This window comes from Mesoplodon bidens (assembly GCF_964165515.1).
Source record: "Mesoplodon bidens genome assembly, chromosome: X".
Classification (NCBI taxonomy): domain Eukaryota; kingdom Metazoa; phylum Chordata; class Mammalia; order Artiodactyla; family Ziphiidae; genus Mesoplodon; species Mesoplodon bidens.
In genome coordinates, this window is record NC_138163.1 from 33,477,746 (window position 1) to 33,500,835 (window position 23,090).

General features: G+C 39.8%; 1 protein-coding gene across 3 annotated transcripts in view; it reads left to right on the forward strand.

Annotated features, from left to right (window-relative positions):
• TENM1 (teneurin transmembrane protein 1) overlaps positions 1-23,090 on the forward strand; it is a gene marked incomplete at both ends in the record, with an annotated part of 588,520 nt that overhangs the window by 470,931 nt on the left and 94,499 nt on the right. For 2 of the 3 annotated variants that reach the window (XM_081221281.1, XM_081221283.1), the window contains 2 exons: positions 5,659-5,679; positions 10,853-11,085. In XM_081221281.1, the coding sequence (XP_081077407.1) occupies positions 5,659-5,679; positions 10,853-11,085 (254 nt within the window). The remainder of the gene's footprint in view (positions 1-5,658; positions 5,680-10,852; positions 11,086-23,090) is intronic. The other variant, XM_081221282.1, reaches the window with a different exon arrangement.

Below are 23,090 nucleotides of genomic sequence, written 5' to 3' on the forward strand. Positions count from 1 at the left end.
TTCAAGAAGAAAAAAATAGTTCTTCCTTCACTACTCCGACACTCCTCTGACTGGCCATCGGAGAAATAAGCTGATTGAATATATATATATATATATATATATATATATATATATATATATATATATATATATATATATATATATATATATATGATCATTTTGACCTAATTAACAGGTAACTCCCTATTTGACTGCAGTCAATACCATCCACCCAGTCTGTGACAGCAAACATTATCTGTCATGTTTACTCAGAAACTAATACAGTTCTTATTAGATTCACTTTTTTTAAAAAAGTATCTATCCTGATCGGTAGCCTGTACTGTACCCATTGCATCTTTCACATACAATTGGTGAATTTTTATATTTGCTTTGTAACTTTTCCAGGCTTAAACTTCCTGGGGAGAAATAAGTTGATATAAGGGGCTTTGCTAGCTTCACAGCCATAATGTTCATTGAATTCTACTGTATATAGACAGAAACTTCATTTCATACCAGTTTTTGGTTGATGTTAAAATCAGTTAATTTAATTGCCCCCCTCCAGTGCATATTAGTCATTTTATTCGGTTGAGTCACCTGTTTCCTTGGAAACACAGACTATATATAGTCATTATGTTATTGGTTGCATTTAAAGCTGTGAATGAAAGAGCAATATCCTCAATAAGTTGTTACAGAAAGGGATACAGAACATTCTAGATCTTCACTGTCTGTCAGGTTATTCATTATATAACTTAACTACTCTGTTTTCTACTTTTCTATCTATAAAATTGGCTTCACGTTAATATTTGAGCATCCTCTTACATGTCTTAAACGGTTTAACTTGTTTTAAGATCCACAGATGTGTACTTCTCAGCCCAGAGTTTGATGACATTTTGAGAGGACATAAAGCTTACTCCTACTGGATGCCCTTCTAGATTTCCTTCTCTTTCATCCTCTTGTTCCATTTGGGGGCACATTGAACAATTCCAGATGCCCCTTGACATTTCAAAGATTAGAAGACTATAGATTTTTCCTCTCAGCTCTACTGATCCAAACTGTCCCCAGTTGAGTTTCTTTCATCTGACCTCAAAAATAATTTCATTTTCATTGGTGGATGATCATTTATTTCCTCAAGCTGATCCCCCATTGGCTGAATGGGGAGGGCAAGGAAAAGTCAGTTATGTGATTATTATTAGCAACATGCCAAGAACAACAATATTATTTCTTGTTATTTAAGTATATAGTATCCCTTTGCCTGTTTACTACAGATTTCATCTGCACATATACATCTTAGTGCTTCCTTCCAGTGAGAAACTGAGATAAAATGATAAAGAAGGGAAGCTTATAAGATCATGCAATTAAACCTTAGGGAGTCGCAAAAATACATTCTGTGAAGATTTTTTTTTAAGATAGATTTATTTCTATATGAGATAGTTTAGGTCTAGGTATCCCTAGTGACTTGCTTCTCGTGTTAAAATTTTAAACACACACACATATTTCAGTAACACAAAAGTGATATCACAGATTTGTGAGCTTAGCGATAGAAAGAGTCCATGGAGGCATCTGGTACAACGTAGTGCCCACTGCATCCCTGACGGTTGATCATCTGTACTTTGTTTGATCCTTTTCAATAACAGAAAACTTACGTATCTCTCTAGACAGTCCATTGCATCTCTGGAATGCTCTGTTGAAAATTCTTCCTTATATTGCCTTCATGAAACATCCACTCAGTAGTGGCAAATGTTAACATCTGAAGCACAGAAGCCACTTCCCTCGTTTACCTGAGAAACTTTCGCAAGTGTAAAGACAGATTACCATAGGTTCCTGAGCTTTCTCTTCTTCATTCTCTACATCCCCAAGTCCTTCAACTATTTCTCATCAATTAATGACTGTTTCCTCTTCCTTTGATTATGGCCTCAGGGTCATTTTTCAGTTTTCTAAAACTTACATGGATAGTTATATAAGTAAAAACAGGAGGCACCATGTCAAGTGCTTTGCAAGAATTTAAATATGAATATCCTCTTGCTCCCCTCTCATCTTCTAATTTCACGAATCTATTAGAAAACTTATTAAGCATAACTGGAAATGACTTATTCTTTATAAAAACCTCATGCTGTTATTCTTCAAGATGCTGTTATTCTCCAGATATTTATTTTGTCCTTTCATTAAAAATGAAAGAAAGAAAAAAAAAAAATAAGAGCCTGGCAGATGCTTCTTGGTACCTTGAGTAATTTGGACTTGACAAATGTCACTGTGACATGAAAATTTCTCGAGATGTTACTGTTTCTTTTACAGTGACTGGTTAATATTTCCTACATTGTTCTCAGGACTCAACTCCTGTCATTGACTAGGGATTGAGTAGAATTGGAATAGCACCCACTTAGGGGCAGTTAGCATGCTGAGAGGCAGTGGAACTTGTAGAGTACTCTGCTGAAGGAGCATATGGAACGTGGACTTTGAGGGCTCTGAAAATATCTGAGAAATGACCAAGAACCTTCCTCTTGTCAGCAGCACTGGAGCTACAAAGACAGAAACAAACTACATGTAGGTGAAATAGGTGGTTACCTTCCCAGTGTAACCTCATGTATTAGCATTGACACTCAAAGGCTCCCTTTACCTCACCCCAAAACATCTTCGCTGGCCTTCCACAGTGCCCCAATTTCCACTCTAAGAAATGTGTTCCTCTGAGTTGAGACATTGCCTCTCCGAGAGTCCCCAACACAGGAACCTGTGTTAGAATGACCCATCAAGCTAACATCATCATTAATCCCTGGGCATGGATTCGTTTGTGAGATTGCTTTTCAAACGAACTGCTAGCTGAAAGCAGGACCCTAAACACAAGACAGGTAAGTTGAGATAAGGCCAAGGGACAGAGCCAGAGAATGAGGACAGTCTTAGATGAGGGTTTGCTGAAGTTGGAAGATCTAAGAAGTCAACCAGTGGCAGGAGTGGGAACTCGGTCTTCAAAGGAAGACTACCATGGGAAGATGAGCAGGCAGGGAAGTCCGTTCTTTGACTTCAGATATTTCTGGCTACGTATAAGGGAAGAAGCTGAAAACAGCATGAAGAACAAGCAAAGTGCTGCAACCAACACAGAGCAGGCCAGGCAAACTCTCATGACGACTGGTCACGAGACAGCAACTCCGAAGTTGGCATGTCCCTTTTTTCTCCATCCCCCACCTCACTGGATGTACAAAGAATAGGTCAGAAATGATGCTAAGTGAAAGAAACCAGACACAAAAGGATACGTATTATATGATTCTGTTCATATAAAATGTCCAGAATAAGCAAATCCATAGAGGCAGAAAGCAGATTAATGGTTACCTGGGGCTAGGGGAGCTGGGGAAATGGGGAATGACTGCTGATGGGCACGGGGTTTCCTCATGGGATGATGAAAATGTTCTGGAATTCAGTGATAGTGATGGTTGCACAACTCTATGAATGTACTGGAAACTGCTGAATTGCACCTTTTAGAAGCGTGAATTTTATGGTTTGTGAATTATCTCAATAAAAAGTTTTTAATTAAAAAAGAATAGACAGCCCTTTTAATCATGTAGGTCCTGAACAAAATCAGAGATCTACTTAAAGGTCCTACCATCAGGAGCATTTCTTGCTCTAAAAAGTTGTGCCATTCCACTCCTTTCTCCGAACTCACTGCAAGCTTCAAGTCAGTCAGTTGCCAGGTGGTGATGCCCGCTGATGGGCCCAGGCACTTGTGAAGCGCTCACACGCTGACACCTCAGCATGCAGTCCATTGCCAGCTAGACAGCAGACCGACTTTGGTGGTGGCTCAATCCGAAATCTATAACTAAAAGTAATTCTGGGACAGAACAAGGTCATACACCGGAAATAAATTCCGTCATTTTCACTTCCTCCCTCTGAGATGCTAACGAGAGAAGCTGCTCTGCATAATATGGGACATCTTTCCAAATTCACAGTGACATTATTGGCAGGATCAGAAGAAGCTGCAAGAAAGTCAGACCATCCCCCTCCCCACACCTTGCCATCACCTAAGAATTTCAGAACCCTTTGTAGCCACACAAATGGTTCTGTACCATGAGACTCTGTGGTAGATGAAACCATGCTTTAATGAGATCCTTTTAGTATTTTTACAACTCAGCTTCCTTCAGGAAGATCAGCCCTGTAACGGTGATTAGAGCCAGCCTCAAGCACACTCACCCTGTAATTTAGAGACCACAAAAACAAGCAAGTGTCTGAAGACAAAAAAACTCAAAGAGGTTCAAATGTCTGGGGCCAGATTTCTAATCACATCTCCCCACCCTTACCTTTTGATCTTTTGTGTCAACCCAGGGGATACCCACCCTTTTGACGTGGCCCCATGAAACAGAAAAGTCAGTGGATCCTCACCATAACCCAACTAGTAAAATCCCAGAAAGATTCTCTTTAAAAAGACTTGAATCAGTAGTTGCAGATGGCTTCAAAAGAAATCATTTTGTATCTTTTCTTCTTTCCTGATGTTCCAAAGAATAAGAACATTTTCTAGTTTAGATAAAAAGATTTGTTATCTTCATGTTTTTCAAAATGACATAAGGGCCAGGTTTAAAAGGATTTTAAAATTTAAATGACTATATTTCACAGATGATTATAGCCTTTTAGTTCTGGGCAGATTTGACCCAAAGTCAGGCCTGTCCACGGACTGCGCTTCCGGTGTGAGAAGACCCATACCGGGTCCCAGAGTGAAATAGCCTAGGCAGTGCCCTGTGCCAAGAGGATTACAGATCAGGGGCTCCCCAAAGCGCTCTGCTGCTTCTGACATAGTTCTGTTTTGCCCACCCCAGTTGCCCCCTTGGTGCATGGATAACTGGACAACACAAGGCCCTAGGAGTTTGATGTAAATGGTGTTTTATCAAAGCTATCTTGATGCAGCAGTTTTGATGCCAGGGACATTCTATCATGGTCGAAGAGAAAACTTTTATACTTTCAATTTGTTAAATTGTTTAATATTGCTAAATAATGTGCTAATGTTCACAAGACATGTCCCTATCTTATCTCTGCAATCATATAAGTGGCTTAAAGTTGGGTTTGGGATGTCTGTTGCACGCAAGACTTGATAATGAAAGAGTTTGCATTTTGATAAAGTGGCTTTCAAAACTAATAAGAACCTGCTATATTAAAAAATAAATAAAATAATATTCAAAATTTAACAAAACAGAAAAACAAAATAGAGCCTAGAACAGTCAGACCCTTTGCAGTGGCTACTTCTTCAAAACCTAGCCTAGTGGTTCTTAAACTTTATTCTGCATCAGAATCACCACCTGAGTTTATTCAAAATGGAATTCCTGGGAATTCCACTCCCACTTCAAGATCCTGATTCATATGACTGGGGAGAGCCCCAGGAAACTGCATATGTGGCAAGAACCCAACCGATTCCAATGAAAACAGTCCCGAGTGAACTTTTTGAAAAAACTGCCTTAGAGCTTTGCCCACTCACCATGCAGGATATTCAGTCACCTTGACACCATTTTAGGAGGAGCAGCCTGGAGGGATTGAGGGATTGGGTCCACTTTGGCTTGCATGTCTAAGTGATCCCTGTGGAGTCCCTCTAACAGCCACAAGCTGAGTTAGGAATAGGTGTGTCTGGTTAGGTTTGGCTTGTTGAATGATACTGATGACTCTCTGTTTGCTTTTACTTGCCACTCGTGGATACCTTGTGCACCCTAGAAACAGAGATACCAGACATAGGTAAGCAAATCACATGGGTGGCTACCTAATGCCCCTTCTTGCCTAAGATGCCACCTCCTAATAATGCGCTAACAGGGAAACTTCTTAAGTAAGGTTAAAGGCATAATGTGAACATGAACTTGGAAGTTATAACTCAGGTAAGTGTCTTCCAAAAGGAGAGAGCTCCACTAAGTGGGAATTTGCTGGAGGATCAGAATATACCAAAAAGAAAACAAGATAAGTGAAAGCTGGCCGTTCAGTACTTCATGGGAAAGCAAAACTTTCAGGCTTATATTTTCCTTAGGTGATATCACAAGTGAGTCTGTAAGTTCAAATAGATTCGATGTTTTCAAGTTGCAGGTAGAGAGAGAGGTAGCACAGCAATCTTCCTGCTTCCAGGAATGTAGTTGACGTGTGTATTAAGAGAGAATGCCCATGATGACCTTCTCGAATAAGATTTTTCCATTTTCCTCTTATGTGACCTCATGTTTTCTATTTTATCCCACCAAAAAATAATAAACTTTAAACTGACCATTTACTGACAAGGGCACATAACTCTGAAATTAGTCATAATGAGTATTTGTATTCAATTTGTTTATGCGTTACACTTGTCAAAACTGTTCTAAATTACCTGAAATTGCAAAGGAGAAAATTGAATTTGTTCACTTTCAAATGCCAATTGTCATCAAAATGGCACTGATAGGGTTTGTAATTTGGATTTTGTTTGGGAGATGCCACTTCCTAAATACCAGTGCACAAGATCAGCCTTGCTACTTTAGCATAGCTGATTCCTTAAGCAAATTAAATTGGTTATCAAATTGCTTACTGGTAAAATGTTGCCCAGCATTAATTATAAGCATTAATTGCCCATTTAACAATCTGTGTGATTTTAACTAGCATGAATGAAGGGATCTTTGCTAAGTTGAAGGGCATTGCTTGCATATAAAACTAACCAGAAGGTGACAATAAGTATAACACTGAAGCTGTAAGAGAAATCTTCACGTATCTCAAATTGCAATACACGTTTAGACACAAGGGATTAGAACAAATTGGAATGTAGTCCAGTGGTTTTTCTTTCTCAGGTTTGGCATGTTTTCACAAAGTAGAAAGAAACAATCTCAAAAGAGCTGATGTGCACTTGGGAAATGGCATGAAATGGCAAGAAATTACATCTCAATATAGGAGACCTTCCTGACTGTTGGCTGTCAAGAAAATAACCATCGGATTTGAATTTGGTGCGTTGGGCTGTTCCATTTTCTAAAGGCCAGTGTGCAAAGTTTGAGAACAGCCTCGCTGAGCAACATAGTTAGAAGAAGACAGTAACAGTGATTTTTTTTTTTTGCCACTTTCAGAACAAGACTATTCTTGTAGGTATTTATTTTCATACACAGTCACATATGATCTAATCTAATATTAGTCCAAGCACAGGCTTGTTGGCGACCTTGGGCGAGCCTTCTATGTGTCTGGGTTTCCCCAGCTGAGGTTTGAGAAGAATGATAATTCCAACTTCCCTCACAGGCACATTGGGGATATTCAATAATAAATGAATGGAATGCATTCCAAAGTGCTTTTGTGCAAATAACATTTCCCATGGAAAAATAGCCTATGGACTTTTCCTAAACAAAACATGATTGATCTGGCTCAGTTGAAACTTCCACAGACTGGCTACCAAAGTATTGAAGGTTGTTTCAGGGAAGGGTTGTGACCCCTTCTGTATTCTAGAGAGATCTAAGGGCACTGGAAAAATTTTATTCTGAAGGCAAAAAGTGCAAGTAAATATGTCAAAACTTTTCCTCAAACCCCTATTTAAGCAGTCTTTGCTACAGAGATGCTTTGTCTGATATGACTGCCAAATCAATTCTGGAATCTGTTGGGACCCTTTACAGTTTATTTACAGCAGCTGTCATGGTGGTTCCAGGGTTGAAGATGTCCCTGGAATCTACCGGATTCTCTTATTTGATGAAGGTAAGTAGAAAAAAATCAAGTATTCCAATTGGATTTGATTTTTTTCCAATTAAAACCATAAACTGGGTCTCAAATCAGTATTTGCCAGCCTTACTATCATAAATATAAATATGCTTAGAGGGCAAATGCAATTACAAATACAATCAGGAACATGCCAGTCCTTAAGAAGTATCTTAATCATTCTAATGACCTTCTCCCCTCCATTTTGCTTGGCTAAGTAGCCAAGGCCCGAACTCCTCTATGTCTTAGTTAGTTTCATGTCCTACAGTTTAGTTCAGCACTTCCTGAACATCAACCCTGTCGGACCCTCTGTTGGCACTGAGGTAGAGAGAGGAATAAGGTTCTTGCCTGCAAAGAGTTCACAGTGTAGCTGGAGAGAGAGAGATGTGGAAAAAATAGTGCTTACACCCAGCACTCAGGTCTCAGTTTCTAATACCATTCTTCAATAAAAGGAACCAGGGGTCCTTGGAGAAATGACTCATTCTAGTCCTGGAGCAGGGATTATACAAGATGAGTCTGCAACATCTTGTACTTCCAGAAAGTAAGGAAGTGCTCAAAAAAAACCAAAATGCACCGACATTGATGGGGGTTTATGAGGGGCACATAAGCCCACAGAAAGAGCTCCCAATGGCTAGAGCTGGAACAATTTGAGCAACAAAATAAAGTCACAGGAGTTTAATGCAAAGTATAAAGCAAATATCCATGAGTCCATACTGATATAAATAAATGGTTGAGTTCATAAATAAATGGAGGAGAAAAGATAAGGTTCTCATGCAGAAGAACTCCAAATAATTTATGTAGCTACTCGACCCTCAAGGAGGTGGAGTATAACTCCCTACTCCTTAAGTGTTGCCTTGGCAGAATGACTTCCTTCCAAAGAATACAATGTGGAAAGTAAGAGAGAAAGTAAATTTGCAGAGGAGAAACTTGACAAACACTACCTCAGCCAGGCGATCGAGGTCAACATCAACAGTAAGTCATGTTGATATTATTACCCTTGATTTGATTTGATGAGAATGGCACTTTACCCTTGTGGTCTTCCTCCCCAAAACCTGTAATCGCTGTATAACTATGAGAAAGAAGAAAAATCAGACATGTTGCCGTGGGGGCATCCTACAAAATATCTAACCTGTACTCCTTAAAACTATCAGGGTCATCAAAAACAAGGGAAGTCTAAGAAACTGTCACAGCCCAGGGAAGCCTAAGGAGACGAAGACTAAATATAATTTGGTATCCTAGGTGGAATCCTGAAACAGAAAAAGGATATTAATTAAAAACTAAGGAAATATGAGTAAAGTATGGACTTCATAATTTAAAAAAAATAATGCTAATGCAATGTGATAGCTGCTGCTAGGTCACGTGTCCCTCCTATCTGCTCATTTCTCTCCCTTTCTACTTCTACTGTAACACTTGGATTAATGACAATCATAGCCTATTTACTGATCTGACTCCCCCACTAGACTGTGAGTTTCATGCAGCAAGGCGCTGTATTGGGCACACAGGTAGGTCTCCAGACCATAGCACAGTTCCTTGGCACATTGTTTGCACTTAGTAAATACTTCTGAACGACTTGATGAACAAATCCACAATACAGAAATGGTATTACCAAGCAAGGAGTGCAGCTGAGAGATGTCAGGACTAATGACGGTGGAGATAAAGAGAAGTGGGCAGATCGGAAAAGAGTTTAGGAGGTAGAATTTTTTTTAAATGATGTTTTCCTGGATATGGGGAATGGCGGAAAGAGGAAGTAAAGAATGGCTTCTGGTTTCTGGCTTAGACCATTGGGTGTGAGGCAGAGTGCTGTGCAGTGAGCACGTTAGAGATAAGACAAGATTGCTCTCCTCCAAGCTCTCGTGGTTTACTGGGGCATACCAGTACATTTTTTAAAAAGTAATATGACGTGTGATCCCCGAGAATAGAGGTAAGCATAGTGCAAATAACCGAGCCTAGACATTTCCGGAAGGCTTTCTTCAGAAGGTGATGCCTGAGTAAAGCCTTAAAAGGTTAAAGAGAATTAATTACTAAGTGAAGAAAGGAATGTGCACCACACCAAGGAACACTTAAAAGTTTGTACAGTTTTTAAAGATGGGAACCAAATGATCAGAATAACCCTGGAGTCAGTATGGGGGGAAAATGGATTTAAGATTTCAAAGACACCTCCTATGGGCAGGACTATAGAAAATATTCCAGGCCACAGATGATAAGAGTTAGAACTAATGTGATGGCAGGAGGGACAAATCTTCTGAAAGCTTGTTTCCAGGCACAATTAGGCACAATGTGGAGAGAAAAGGGGAGAGTAAGGGTTAGACTTCCATGTTGGGAGCTTGGATGATATCAGCAGTACATGAACCTTAAGTTCAAGCAAAATGTCCCCCAAACCAAAGTTCCTGCAGCTATTGGAAAAATGATATTAGGAATAGTCAAAACTAATGAATGAGCTCAGCCACGTATGCAGATAAAAATAACACAAGGTCCTATGTAAGTATGTAACTGAAGAGTTTCAGGAATACCGAAATCCAATCAAGGTTACTTGAGTGTCACCTGTTGGAGGTATGGATGATTGTAATTATAACCAAAACAAGGTCAAATATGATCACTTCTATTATGTCCTGAAAAAGAAAAAGTGTATTAGAGAAGTACAGTGGTCAGCTAACAAAAGGAAGCTTGGAGTGGAAAAGTATCTCCAGCGCAGCCCTGCCTAAGACACACTCCTCACTTTTTGTACGTGCCTTTCAATTTCCAGCAGGACCCTGGGAGGACAGTAGTGACCGCAGGTGAGGCAGGAAGCCCAGAAGACAAGAAGTAGGTTTTTGAAGGATGGGGAAGGCAGGAAGAGAATAACTTCTGTTTTGGATTTGTTGAGTTTGAGGTGACTTAGACATCCAGGCAGTCATCTAGTAGGTAATTGGAGAACTGAGGGGGCTATGAAAGGTATGTATGAGAAAAAGTATCTCCTGGGATTTTCTGTCTTCTGCTTCTTTCTCTACCCCCAAATGGACGGTATTGGAATATCAGGAACATTACAGGTTAGCAGTATGCACTGAATTATATTTTAATACCAGACCCATTACTAGAAAAACAAAGAGGTTATCTATCGCCTCGGTACATAAGGAAGATACATTAATTCTTTTATCTCTTAAGAGAATTTTCCATTTGTGACAAAAGGCAGACCCCAGGGAGTGTATGCTGAACAAATTGCTTTGAATAACTTTACTTTTCTCTTCCTTAGCACAAGTCCTGCTCACAAATACTATCTGGCTATGGACCCTGTGTCTGAATCACTTTATCTATCAGACACCAATACCCGAAAAGTCTACAAGTTGAAATCTCTTGTGGAAACAAAAGATTTGACCAAGAATTTTGAAGTGGTGGCAGGAACAGGAGATCAGTGCCTTCCCTTTGACCAGAGTCACTGTGGAGATGGAGGGAGAGCATCGGAAGCTTCACTGAACAGCCCTCGAGGTAAAAATTAAAAATCCTTTGGTTATTTAAAGGTTTCATTTGACTTCTCAGAATCCTAAGATCGTTATCACACTGTAGTCCATCCATCCCAATGTACCTCTGACAGACATCATCTCTGAAGTCTGTCTCGGAAGATAGGCACACCCAGGACTAATTCTTAGCCAATATGCATTAGTGTAGTCATAACTGTTATTAAAATATTGGAATGCTTCTGGTTGATAAATAGTTATTGCCCAGAACCCTCTGCCTCCTGGACACCCCAGCCTGTCCCCATGATCTCCTTCCTGGAAACTCCCAATAGTCCAACAACTAAAGGGTTAACTCCTGGCCAGCAGGGAGCCTCCAGGAGGAAGACTTTAGCACTGTGGCCTGCACTGGTTTGGGGTCAGGTCTGTGCCACCTTCTACCGCTTTCAAATATATTGAGTATCTCACAGACTTTAGACATTCCTGGCTTTTCCTTAACAACCAACCTTTAATGAACCTATCTTCCATTAATTTATCTAAATCATTCTTGAAGCTATTTATATTTTCAATTTATATTACCCCTAGTATAACAAATTCCAAATTTTTTTTTTTTTTTGGCCTTCTGTGAGAGCTCAGCCTTACTATTATTTTTTTCTAAATTCAGCTTCTCAATCTTTAAGGGCCAACCCTCAATTCTGTTGCCTGGGATTTGTAAATAAACGTGTTCTCCCAGTCAGCTTCATGATTTTATAGACTTGGATCATATTCCCATCTTAGGCCACTAAGCTGAAGGATAGTCAACTTTTAAGTCTGTCATCATATATCATCCACCCTATCTCCTTTATTATTTAATCATTCTTCTCTGTTCCTTCTCCAAGATGTTGTGTGTATGTGTGCTTTTATCTCAGCGGGTTTTATGAAGTATTCATTGTAGTGGGTTTTAAGAACCCAATGTGTTTTTTTTAACTGTTACACAAATAATACACAATTGTTGCAGAAAAATTAGAAAAGAGAGAACACAAAAAATGTTTTTAATTGAGGTCACCCATAATCCTACCACATCTAGAAAACCACTGTTAACATTTTAGTATATATCCTTCTAGACCTTTTTCTATGCATATCATATATTTTATTCTCTAATAATGGAATCACATTATAGAATGCTGTTCTGTAATTTGCTTTTCATACTTAATGTATTATGAACACCTTTCCATGCCAAAAAATATAGTGAGGTCAATGTGTTTAATTTGTTAGATGGTCAACTTACTATTTCAAATATTAAGAGGTTACTCTTTAGCTATTTGACATTTGCCATATGGGGATTAAATTTCAACTACAATCGGAGTTTAAAGCCGTCCCTTTCTTCAACGCCATACTCAAGGCATGTGTCTTTCATAAAGCCCTTCTGGCTAACCCAGCCCATTAAATCTGAATTTCTTTTAAGTGTCTCCACTACCCAATTAGTACCTGATTATATTTTGCCTTCTTTTACTTTCCAGTCCTTTCATGAATGGAGTGGTTTTTATTACCAAAGTGAGCTGCTTGAGATGAGAAACTATATCTAATATTTCTTATGACTCTTCCCCACCTCCTCAGCAATATCTTGCACGGTGTGAGATCCACTACACATGTTTCTTGTGTAATTGACCAATTAGGTAACTTATCCATACCCAAGTATTCCTAAGAGGAATTTCAATGGCACTTAAAGGGGATGACCTTTTTTCCCTAAGGGGCCATAAGCGTCCCCACCCATAAGTATCATGGTAAAGTGTTTGGAAATGTTTCTTTTTTCCTCTTGTACCTGTGCTCGATCCTTACACATAGTAGGTCCGCAGTAAATATTTGATGAGTGAATGCATAACTCAGGTGCAACATATAATCACCTCATCTTTCAAGGAAATACATCAGGCTGGGTCCCACCTTTTACACAGGTTTAAAACGCTTACAGGTATTATAAGGATTTCTGCATGAGAAATAGGGAGGAATCAAGCTTGTATTGTGCCTGAAATTGACATCCTCCCGAGTTGCTGCTGGTATGAAAACCACTCATCTCACCTACCACATTCAACTTGCCACATAGAGGATGAATGTCAGCTTTTCCAAATAAAGCAAATAATTGGTTCACTGCAGCTCTGCTTTTCTTTTCTTTTTTTTTTTCTTTTTTTTTTTTTTTGGCTTGGAAAGCAGCAATAATAGAGTCCTGATGAGCAGGATTTACATGAACTCTGGAAACGTCAGTAATGAGAGTGCCAAAATTTATATATCTATTAAAGTTAACATTAAACTAAGTTTTTCTTCTTGTCATAGCTAGTAGCGCATTTTCCTTTGGCTTGACTTATGCAGCCTTCTATCTGAGCGTGGCTTTTAAAGTAATCTGGTACACTTTATTCATCCCAAAGCAGTAAGGGGCCCTAAGAACAGCCGGCCCAGTCTTCAGACAGCTGAATGTCTAATCCATCCAAGACAGCTTTCACATAATGTACTAAAGCTGCTGTTGGCAACATCTGCTCTGATCCAGTGAGTGAATGAGGATGTTTAAAGGGAGGGAATGTGTGACTCACACTGTGTCCATCACATCTCCTTCAACCATATTCACAGTGTTTGAGGACCCTGTTAGTGATCTTTGAAATCACTCAGATGGCAGAACCTATGTCCAGACATCGGTTGATCTGAAAATGCTGGTCAGAACACTTAGGTGCCTAGCTAGGGCACCTATCTCCACGCTGAATCTAGATAGCACTTACCCTTGGCAGTGAATCAGAAGTGAGGTTCTCATTATATGGAAGGCTGCAGGGCAATTTCATAGACTTCCGTAGAGGAAGGAAATATCATGCAAGAAGTCATTAGGGCACGGTGTGCATATTGAGAGGAGAGTATTGCTAATTGCTAATTATGTCTTGGAGGTTCTCCTGCAGGTTCTTTATCTCTCAAGAAAGCCCAATTTGTTTGTTTTTTGGCTTTACAGCTACCATGAACATCAGCTCCTTCATCCTTCCCCCTTAGAAGACAGCAAATGTTTAATGGATTTCTTGAAGGAGAGGTTTGATTTTTCTCTCCACCTAGAAGCTAATAAAGAAAAGCTGTAGATCAGTAGAAAATGGAAATGTACATCTAGGGAGTATCATTTCTAGGTTAGGAAAGAGAGCTCGCTCTAAGACTTTAACAAGCAACATATTGCAATTACAGGCAGGCTCTCCAGCATGTCCTTAATTATGCAAGGTAAGTCAAATAAATGTTAATCTGCAAGACAGCTAATTTATTTTCTGAATCTATTCTAAAAATAGGATGAAATAAAATTTGCTTTTGAGATCATCTGTCCTAACGTTGGAATAAATTATCAAATGGGATTAAAACCAGTCAGCAAAAGGTCAGCAAAAAAAAAAAAGGTCAGAAGCCATAGGATTTTTTTTTTTTTTTTTTTTTTTGAGAAATGGCAGCAAACTGTTATGAATACTGGGTTAGGGAGCCTAGGCTTTTGTGTTCAGTCCATGTAATGCCACTGTTTCTTGGAAAGTCACCGTACCTCCCTGAACGCTGAAATAGACTTAATGATGCCATTGACTAGTTTTGTTACATTGGGCTAGTCATATACACACTGGGTCCTGAGATTGCTCAGTTGTAAACTGAAGGGCTTGGGATGATCTCCCTCCCAGCTCTAATGTATTAAAATAACCATAGCTCTAACTTATTTAGTGTCTACTGTGTGCTGTACACTGTGTTAGATATTTTACACAGGGTATCTCTAATCTTCACAATTCACAAGGTAAATAGTATTATCCCCATTGTAAAGACGAGGAGATAGAGGCTCAGATACCTTAAGAAATTTATCTAGGATCAGACAGTTTACAGATAACTCTGGAATTCAAACCAGGTCTGCCTGACTCCAAAACCCATGAGGTGGGGTGGGGGGCGGGGTAGCCTTCCCTTCAGCTAACATCCATGATCTCTGTTGGCTTCTCTAGGAGGGTAGGAAATAGTGGAAAGTGCTTTTCAATCTAATGACATGTATTCGGTGAAAACAAAATATTTTTATTTGGAAGATGAATGACTTTCAGTCCAGTTTCCTTTTCCTATTAAAACTATTCCTCTGGGCTTCCCGGGTGGCGCAGTGGTTGGGGGTCCGCCTGCCGATGCAGGGGACACGGGTTCGTGCCCCGGTCCGGGAGGATCCCACATTCCGCGGAGCGGCTGGGCCCGTGAGCCATGGCCGCTGAGCCTGTGCGTCCGGAGCCTGTGCTCCACAACTGGAGAGGCCACAACAGTGAGGGGCCCGCGTACCGCAAAAAAAAAAAACAAAAAACTATTCCTCTGATTTTTCTGATAGTGTACCCATAATGCACTCCATAGCATTTGCATAATCTGTAAATGGAATTGTTCAAATAAATCTCCAGGAAACCTTGTCACATCTCTTTGGAAGATTCTGCAATTAGGAACTTCAACTTTTTCTTAAGAGATGGAGTCAGGAAACCTTAACTTCATTAAACTGACTACAACTGGTAGCTAAAAATTGTGTTTAAAGGAAAAATGGAAGTACCCCTGAATAGAGTTTTATATAAGATAGCCCCTGGGTACTTCTCCTGGGAAGAAGTCTTTATCTGATCCAGTTTTACGCACTTTGATTTGAATCCCAGTAAAGAGAAACATTTGCCATTTTATTCATCAATACTTCAATGTAATGGGGCAAGGAAAAAAGTTTAGCCAAGAAGTTGATGGTGTGCTAATCCCTGGCATTGTATATGAGTTTGAACTGACTTTGAAAGATGCTTTTAAAACATGCATGGATGATGTAGTTGAAACTTAGGTTCCATTTATTATTTTTACTGCAACGTTCTTTAATTCTACAGAGAACTCAAACTAATGAGTCATGTAATAGATGACCAAGTACTTAAGCAGAATGTGAAATGCTACTAGGTGGAGATATAAAATAAAATTTGTGACAAGCTGAATACATTTATTTTTTTTAAGTAGCTACAGAGGGTGAAGGAGCGACTGGACAGGATGAAATTAATCAATGACTTAATTTTGTTTTCTTGGACCTCACCAAGGAGTATATTTCTATTTTCATGTGCATCTTTAAGCATACTGACCTCAGAACTCAGCAGGAATTGGGCAATAGCCCCACAAATGCAAACAGCCCTGGAGCCACTCCCAAGGAGGGAAATGATCCTTAAATCTTGTTGGCTTCCGAAAGTGTTTTTAGGTTATTCATGACACTAATCACACAGGAGTTCCTTTAACTTTATTGGCAATTAAGAAAGCTGGGTATGATAAAGACTAGACAAAAACAATGTTTTTGTCCCTACCCAGATCTATCCGAGGTGCACCCTGAAGCTCTACTGATTCCCCTGGTATCTAAATGCTATTTTGAAAGGCTAAATTTGGAGTTAGTGGAAAGATGGTAGAACTCTCATCAGTGACATCTTGCTCATGTAACTGGTATCTATGAGGGAGAGAGTATAGTGCACAAACACATATGAGAATGTTCTTTTGGTTCTATTATGCACCTAGGGTGCAATAAGACATTTCCTAAATTCCTTTAGTACATGATCCACTATGGTGACATAACCATTTGGATTGGCACCAGTGCCAGCCCTCACCAAAATTACAGGCAAGCTGCAGCATGCGTAAAATGAATGGTATATTTGGGAAACTATAAATAATCCAGTATTATTAAAGTAAACATATTTGAGGTAATAGGAGCAGGGCAAGAATAAGAAGTTTGCATTTTGTCCTGTAGGCAAAAGATTTGAAGCAGGAAAGTGACATGGTCATTTGATGGATGCATTTTTTTTTTTTTAGTTTCTGCTTTATAACAAAGTGAATCAGTCATACATATACATCTGTTCCCACATCCCTTCCCTCATGCATCTCCCTCCCTCCCACCCTCCCCATCCCACCCCTCCAGGCGGTCACAAAGCACCGAGCTGATCTCCCTGTGCTCTGCGGCTGCTTCCCACTATCTATCTACCTTACGTTTGGTAGTGTATATATGTCCATGCCTCTCTTTCGCTTTGTCACAGCTTACCCTTCCCCCTCCCCATATCCTCAAGTCCATTCTCAAGTAGGTCTGTGTCTTTATTCCTGTTTTACCCCTAGGTTCTTCATGACATTTTTTTAAAATTCCATATATATGTGTTAGCATACGGTATTTGTCTTTCTCTTTCTGACTTACTTCACTCTGTATGACAGACTCTAGGTCTATCCACCTCATTACAAATAGCTCAGTTTCGTTTCTTTTTATGGCTGAGTAATATTCCATTGTATATATGTGCCACATCTTCTTTATCCATTCATCCGATGATGGACACTTAGGTTGTTTCCAGCTCCGGGCTATTGTGAATAGAGCTGCAATGAACATTTTGGTACATGTCTCTTTTTGAATTATGGTTTTCTCAGGGTATATGCCTAGTACTGGGATTGCCGGATCATATGGTAGTTCTATTTTTAGTTTTTTAAGGAACCTCCGTACTGTTCTCCATAGTGGCTGTACCAATTCACATTCCCACCAGCAGTGCAAGAGTGTTCCCTTTTCTCCACACCCTCTCCAGCATTTATTGTTTCTAGATTTCTTGATGATGGCCATTCTGACTGGTGTGAGATGATATCTCATTTTAGTTTTGATTTGCATTTCTCTAATGATTAATGATGTTGAGCATTCCTTCATGTGTTTGTTGGCAGTCTGTATTGATGGATGCATTTTTGATAGATTGTTTTGGTGACAGGGTAAATGCACAAGAGCAAGGCTGGGGCAAAGAAATCATAGGGAATGCTAGTATTTATAGGGTAGGCAATGGAAGAGGATCTAATGAAAGAGACAGAGAGGAAATCTTCACAAGTAGAGGAGGTGAACAAAGAAAGCTTGGTATCCAGGAAGCCAAGGGAATCGTTTGTTTCAAGAAGGTGTGAAAAACAATATCAGATGTCACACATTTGTAGCCATTGGATTAGGCAACGAGGAGCTCATTGGTGACCCTGCCTTTGGTGGTCTGAATGGTGGTAGAGGTGGAAGCCAGATTTCAGGCATTTGATGAGCCAGTGAGAGGTGAGGAAGTAAATATGATTAGTGAAGATCATTCTTCTGAGAGGCTTGGATGTGAAAGACAGAGTGATAAGTAGTAAGAGGACAAGGCACTCAGGGGAGGCTTTTTCTGTGGGAGACATGGCAATGATGATAGGTAAATGGGAAGATACAGGAGACAGAGGATAAATGATGAAACCAGATCTTGAGGAAACTGGAGCAGGCCTTGAATGGGAGGGGAGATTGAAGAGACCATCCTAAGATAATGTGTAGGTGTAAGGCTGAGAACTTTGTTTGTAGATAGAAGGTGCTAGAAAGTTGATGGTACTCCATTCTGATAGCCTCAGTGTTCTAGAGAAGTGGGTCTATTCTGCTAAAAATGAGGAAGTACAGTTAGGCCTTGAGGTATGTGAGAATGGTTTGGAAACACCACTTAGTGAAGTCAGCTTTTTGGGTAAGATCAACATTCTACCGCCCATGCCAAATTCCCAGCTCAGTGTCAAGACATTTCCTGTGAGAACTTTCCTCCCACATCCTTGTCCTAGAATCAGAGGCATCTTGAGAAAAATATGTTTGACAAAGCCTTAGAATTCAGACAAAATATTTGTTCTTTATTACTCAGTGATCCTGTGCTGTTTCCACTCCTGGGTATTTCCTTCCTAAACTCTGTTATTGGTCTGTCAGTTTACGGTAGCTACACCTGATGACTTAGTACCTGTGACACAACCAGAATGAGAGCTTAACTTGTTATTTGCAGTTGGTCTAATGCATCTGCTTATGAGTAGTCAAAAGATGTAGACCTTACATTGTGTCAGCAGCTGGAATCTGAGAACCTTTCTGCCTTTTCTGTCACAATCCTAAAGCCATAAGCTGTTGGTGGAGAAGTCAGACAAAAGGAAGGCACTTACATCTAGCCGTGGCTAATTGGTCCAGGTCACATCCATGGTTAATACAGCGGAACTTGTATTAAGTTCATTCAGGTTTTATAAAGCTACAAATACAACATTAAATGACTTTTTCTTCTGCATTTATTTTAATTTTCATGCATTCTAGCAAACAGATAATACTTTAGAGGCCAAATACCATGAGAGCTAAGTTCCCAGGTTCTGGAGTCAAACAACTGGATGCAAATCCCAGACCCACCACTCATTAAATGTGTGACCTTGTGTAAGTCACCTAACTTCCTTGAGCTTCAGCTTCCTCATCTATGAAGTTAGAATGCGAGTAATAGTGCCTACATGAGAGTGTTTGGTAATGCAGGTGAAGTGCATTGTAAAGCACAGTGCCCAGCCTGTGGGGTGTACACATTAAGTGTTACCTGCCATTATGATCAGGCTTGCTGTTTGGTTGCTAATACTAATGCTGCTTATAATAGTGACCCAAACGTGGAATAAGTTACTTTTAAAGGAGGCAAGTTCCAAATTGTCCAAGGAGACTTGGTCATTTCTAGGGTAGAATGGTGCCACAAAAGAAGCAGGAGTCAAGGTAGGGTGGGATTCGGGTATTACATGTGATTTGATTAGCTGATCCCTCCCGACCTTGAGATGCAGCAATTCTAGTGCTGGTTCTTTCTACATGTTGTATTTTGAGGAGCCCCCTCCCCCACCAAGACCCATGTAACCAAAATAATTCCCTTAGAAGCCTGCCATTAAATTCATTCCATGAGGGTTTTCTTCGGATGTGAACTTCAGTGTTGAATGCAGGATATTGCCTAGGAGAGCAACACATTAATTCCTCATTAAAACACTTTATGGGGGCTTTAAGGACATGGAGCACAGGATGGATGTGTTTGGAGAGAGATCACTGGAGGGGGACAAGCCAAGGTGGCAGCTACTCCAGGTAGCATGAGGAAGGGCGGTGCTAGGTATCGGGCAGAAAGGCAGCAAAGTGGAGAGAGATGGGAGAATAACGATGATATACTTCTCTGCAGTATTGTCTAGAATGAAACTTCAACCCCTACAAATCAGGACAGACAGAATGGGATTATGATTCTTCCTCTTTTTATTTGAGATCACTAGCCCCCAAAACTTTCCTTATCACAGCTCATCAGTGTCACATCACCTCAGCTGATTAAAAAAAGAACCCCCTCTCCATCAAACAAAAATGACAGGGATCACACACTTACAGACTGCAAATCACTAAAATCATATTTTGAGTGGTGTATTATGGTAACCTATAAATAACTAATTGCGTAAAATTGCTTTAGTAGTTTCTAGATGGCAGCTTTAATTAAAAGCACCAGAGACATTTAGAAGTTTAGAAATGGATGGCATGTTATTTGCCCTTTTACCAACCATAAAATGGTAATTAAGGAATTTGATTCACTTCTTCCTATTAAAAGTTTTATGAGAATAGCAACTTCCTTCTAAATACAGTTTCTCTTCAGCAGAAGGTAGTACGTTTGCTCTATCAGTCTTCTCCAGCAGGATAAGATGTTTCAATGTACAAATTCTTCAGAAGTTAATTAAGAAATTTCTTTCAATGCAAAATGTTTGTTTTTAAGGTTCTAAAACATGAAACTGTATTAGAGCTAAAGCTTTGATCATGGCCCCATATTGCTCCACCATCAGTACGAGATGGCCCAGTAATTTCAAGTTTACCAAATGCATGGAGCTGACTGTAAAATCAAAGAAATGAGGAAGTCATTTCCTGGTGAGTCTAGCATGCTTTGCTGATTCTTGAAGGAATCTGAAATCTACCGTGGGTTGACTTCCCAGGGAACCAAGAATATTCGCTCCACAACAGAGGAGTCATCAGAAGATGTTTTTAGCTTCATTGATCCTCCAGTCATACTGGATGAATTAGCAGGTGTAGAGTGTAAAACTCAAACAACATGCAGCAAGCCTAGATAACTTTGGAAATCCATTATTTTAACATCATCACAGGCTAAAACACATCTGGAAATGGAGTCAGGAAGCCCATTTTTATTTTATAATTGATCAATTAATCGCGGGTTTTGGCCATTTCAGACCAAGGATTAGAGATGGCACAACAGAGGGTATTTAGACCAGCATTTTGAAGGTACTGATGACTTAAGTTATATGCACATAAGACAACTGCTAAGTTTTTTTTTTAAGTCAAGCAGATTCTCAAGTGAACTGAATCTAACTAAGCAACAAACTAGCAGTAAAGGAGAGGCTGTTTGAAATGTCTCCTCTTCATTCCCTCTTTCAGGGACTCCCCTGGCTAACTCTGAGCCCCCTCCCTGCAGCCCTCAGCCTGTCTTCCCCAGATAGAAATCCAGCCTTTCCCTTCCCTCTCCCCTAGTCAGAGCTGTGTGGGCATACAGTGGTGTATGCTAAAGGGAGACTGGACAGTGGGAAGAATATTTTATCCTGACATTGTTTACAATTTCCGGTGAATGGGGATAGTAAACACAGTCCTGTTATTCATCAGTTTTATTATTGTTTTTAATATTCCTATCAAAAATGCACTCCCCTCATTGTCTGCACCCAGAACAGACCATTCCCATAGCCCCCAAACCTGCAGGTATAAGGAAAATACTCACAAAATAATATTCAGTGGAAAGTTCAGGATACAAAACTATATACTGTATACTGCTACATCTGTAAGGGGGCAGGGGTGGTACATATGTACAGAGAAAAAAAATTGAGAGGAGGTTTATCTAAATGTTAGCAATGGGACTTTCCTGGCGGTCCAGTGGTTAAGACTCCATGCTTCCAATGCAGGGGGCATGGGTTCAATCCCTGGTCGGGGAACTAAGAGCCAACATGCTGTGCGGCATGGCCAAAAAATTTTTAAAATAAAATAAAATAAAGTAAATGTTAGCAATGATAATTGCTGCATAAGGAATTTTGAGTGATTTGATTTTGTTCTCTTTAATTTTCTGAGCATTTATTATTTTTATAATGCAACAAAAGACAAAACATATTATTTTCTTTTATTTATTTGTTTGTTTGTTTGTTTGTTTGTTTGTTTGTTTGTTTTGTGGTATGCGGGCCTCTCACCGCTGTGGCCTCTCCCGCTGCGGAGCACAGGCTCCGGACGCGCAGGCTCAGCGGCCATGGCTCACAGGCCCAGCCGCTCCGCGGCATGTGGGATCTTCCCGGACCGGGGCACGAACCCGTGTCCCCTGCATCGGCAGGCGGACTCTCAACCACTGCGCCACCAGGGAAGCCCAGCATATTATTTTAAAACACACACATTCTGTCCTGTCCTATGACCAACCTCTGAGGACCCAGGTCTCTTTGCTTTCGTAAATGACAGCTCTCCAGAAAGGGTCTCATAGTACTGATGGTTGCCAATGGGTTGCTCTCATCTGAGCATGTTACTGGAGACCTGCTGGAGGGGCTGTACCATCAGCCAAGGGAAAAAGCTCAGTGGAAGACCTTGAAGGCATCCTGGCAGGCCCGTAGTAAAAGACATTTTAATTATATTTATTTTTTAAGAAAGAGGAATATAAAGAATACAAATTAAAACGGCCTATAAATCTCACCATCTAGATAAGCCCCATTGATATTGAAAGATAAAAATATGAAAGTAATATGTGTCTGTGGTTTGAAAGTCGGAACTCTGTAGAAAATCACAGAAAGAAAATTCTAGGCTTCTTTACCACAAACACACACACCCCAGTCCCTCTCTCTAAAGGTAACCAGTGTTAACAGTTTCTTGCGATTCCTTTGAGACCTCTATATGTATTTTTCTCTTACATAAAAGGAATCATATCATATACATTACTCTTCACCCTCCTTCTTTCATGTGATTATATTTCTTGAAGATCTTTCCATAAAAGCATGTATATATATCTGCCTCTGTTTTTAAGAGATGTATGATATTACAACATATGGACATACCATAATTTATTAAGTAATTTGCTTCTTGATTGATGTTGTTTTTTTAAAATCCTTTATCACTGTAGCACTGCATTGAACAACCTAATTCATGTGTTTTGGAACACTTTTGTGAGTATATACGCCGGATTAATTTTCAGCAGTAGTAGATATTACCAAATTGCCCTCCCAAAAGATTGAACACAATTACACCAATAGCGTGTAAGGATG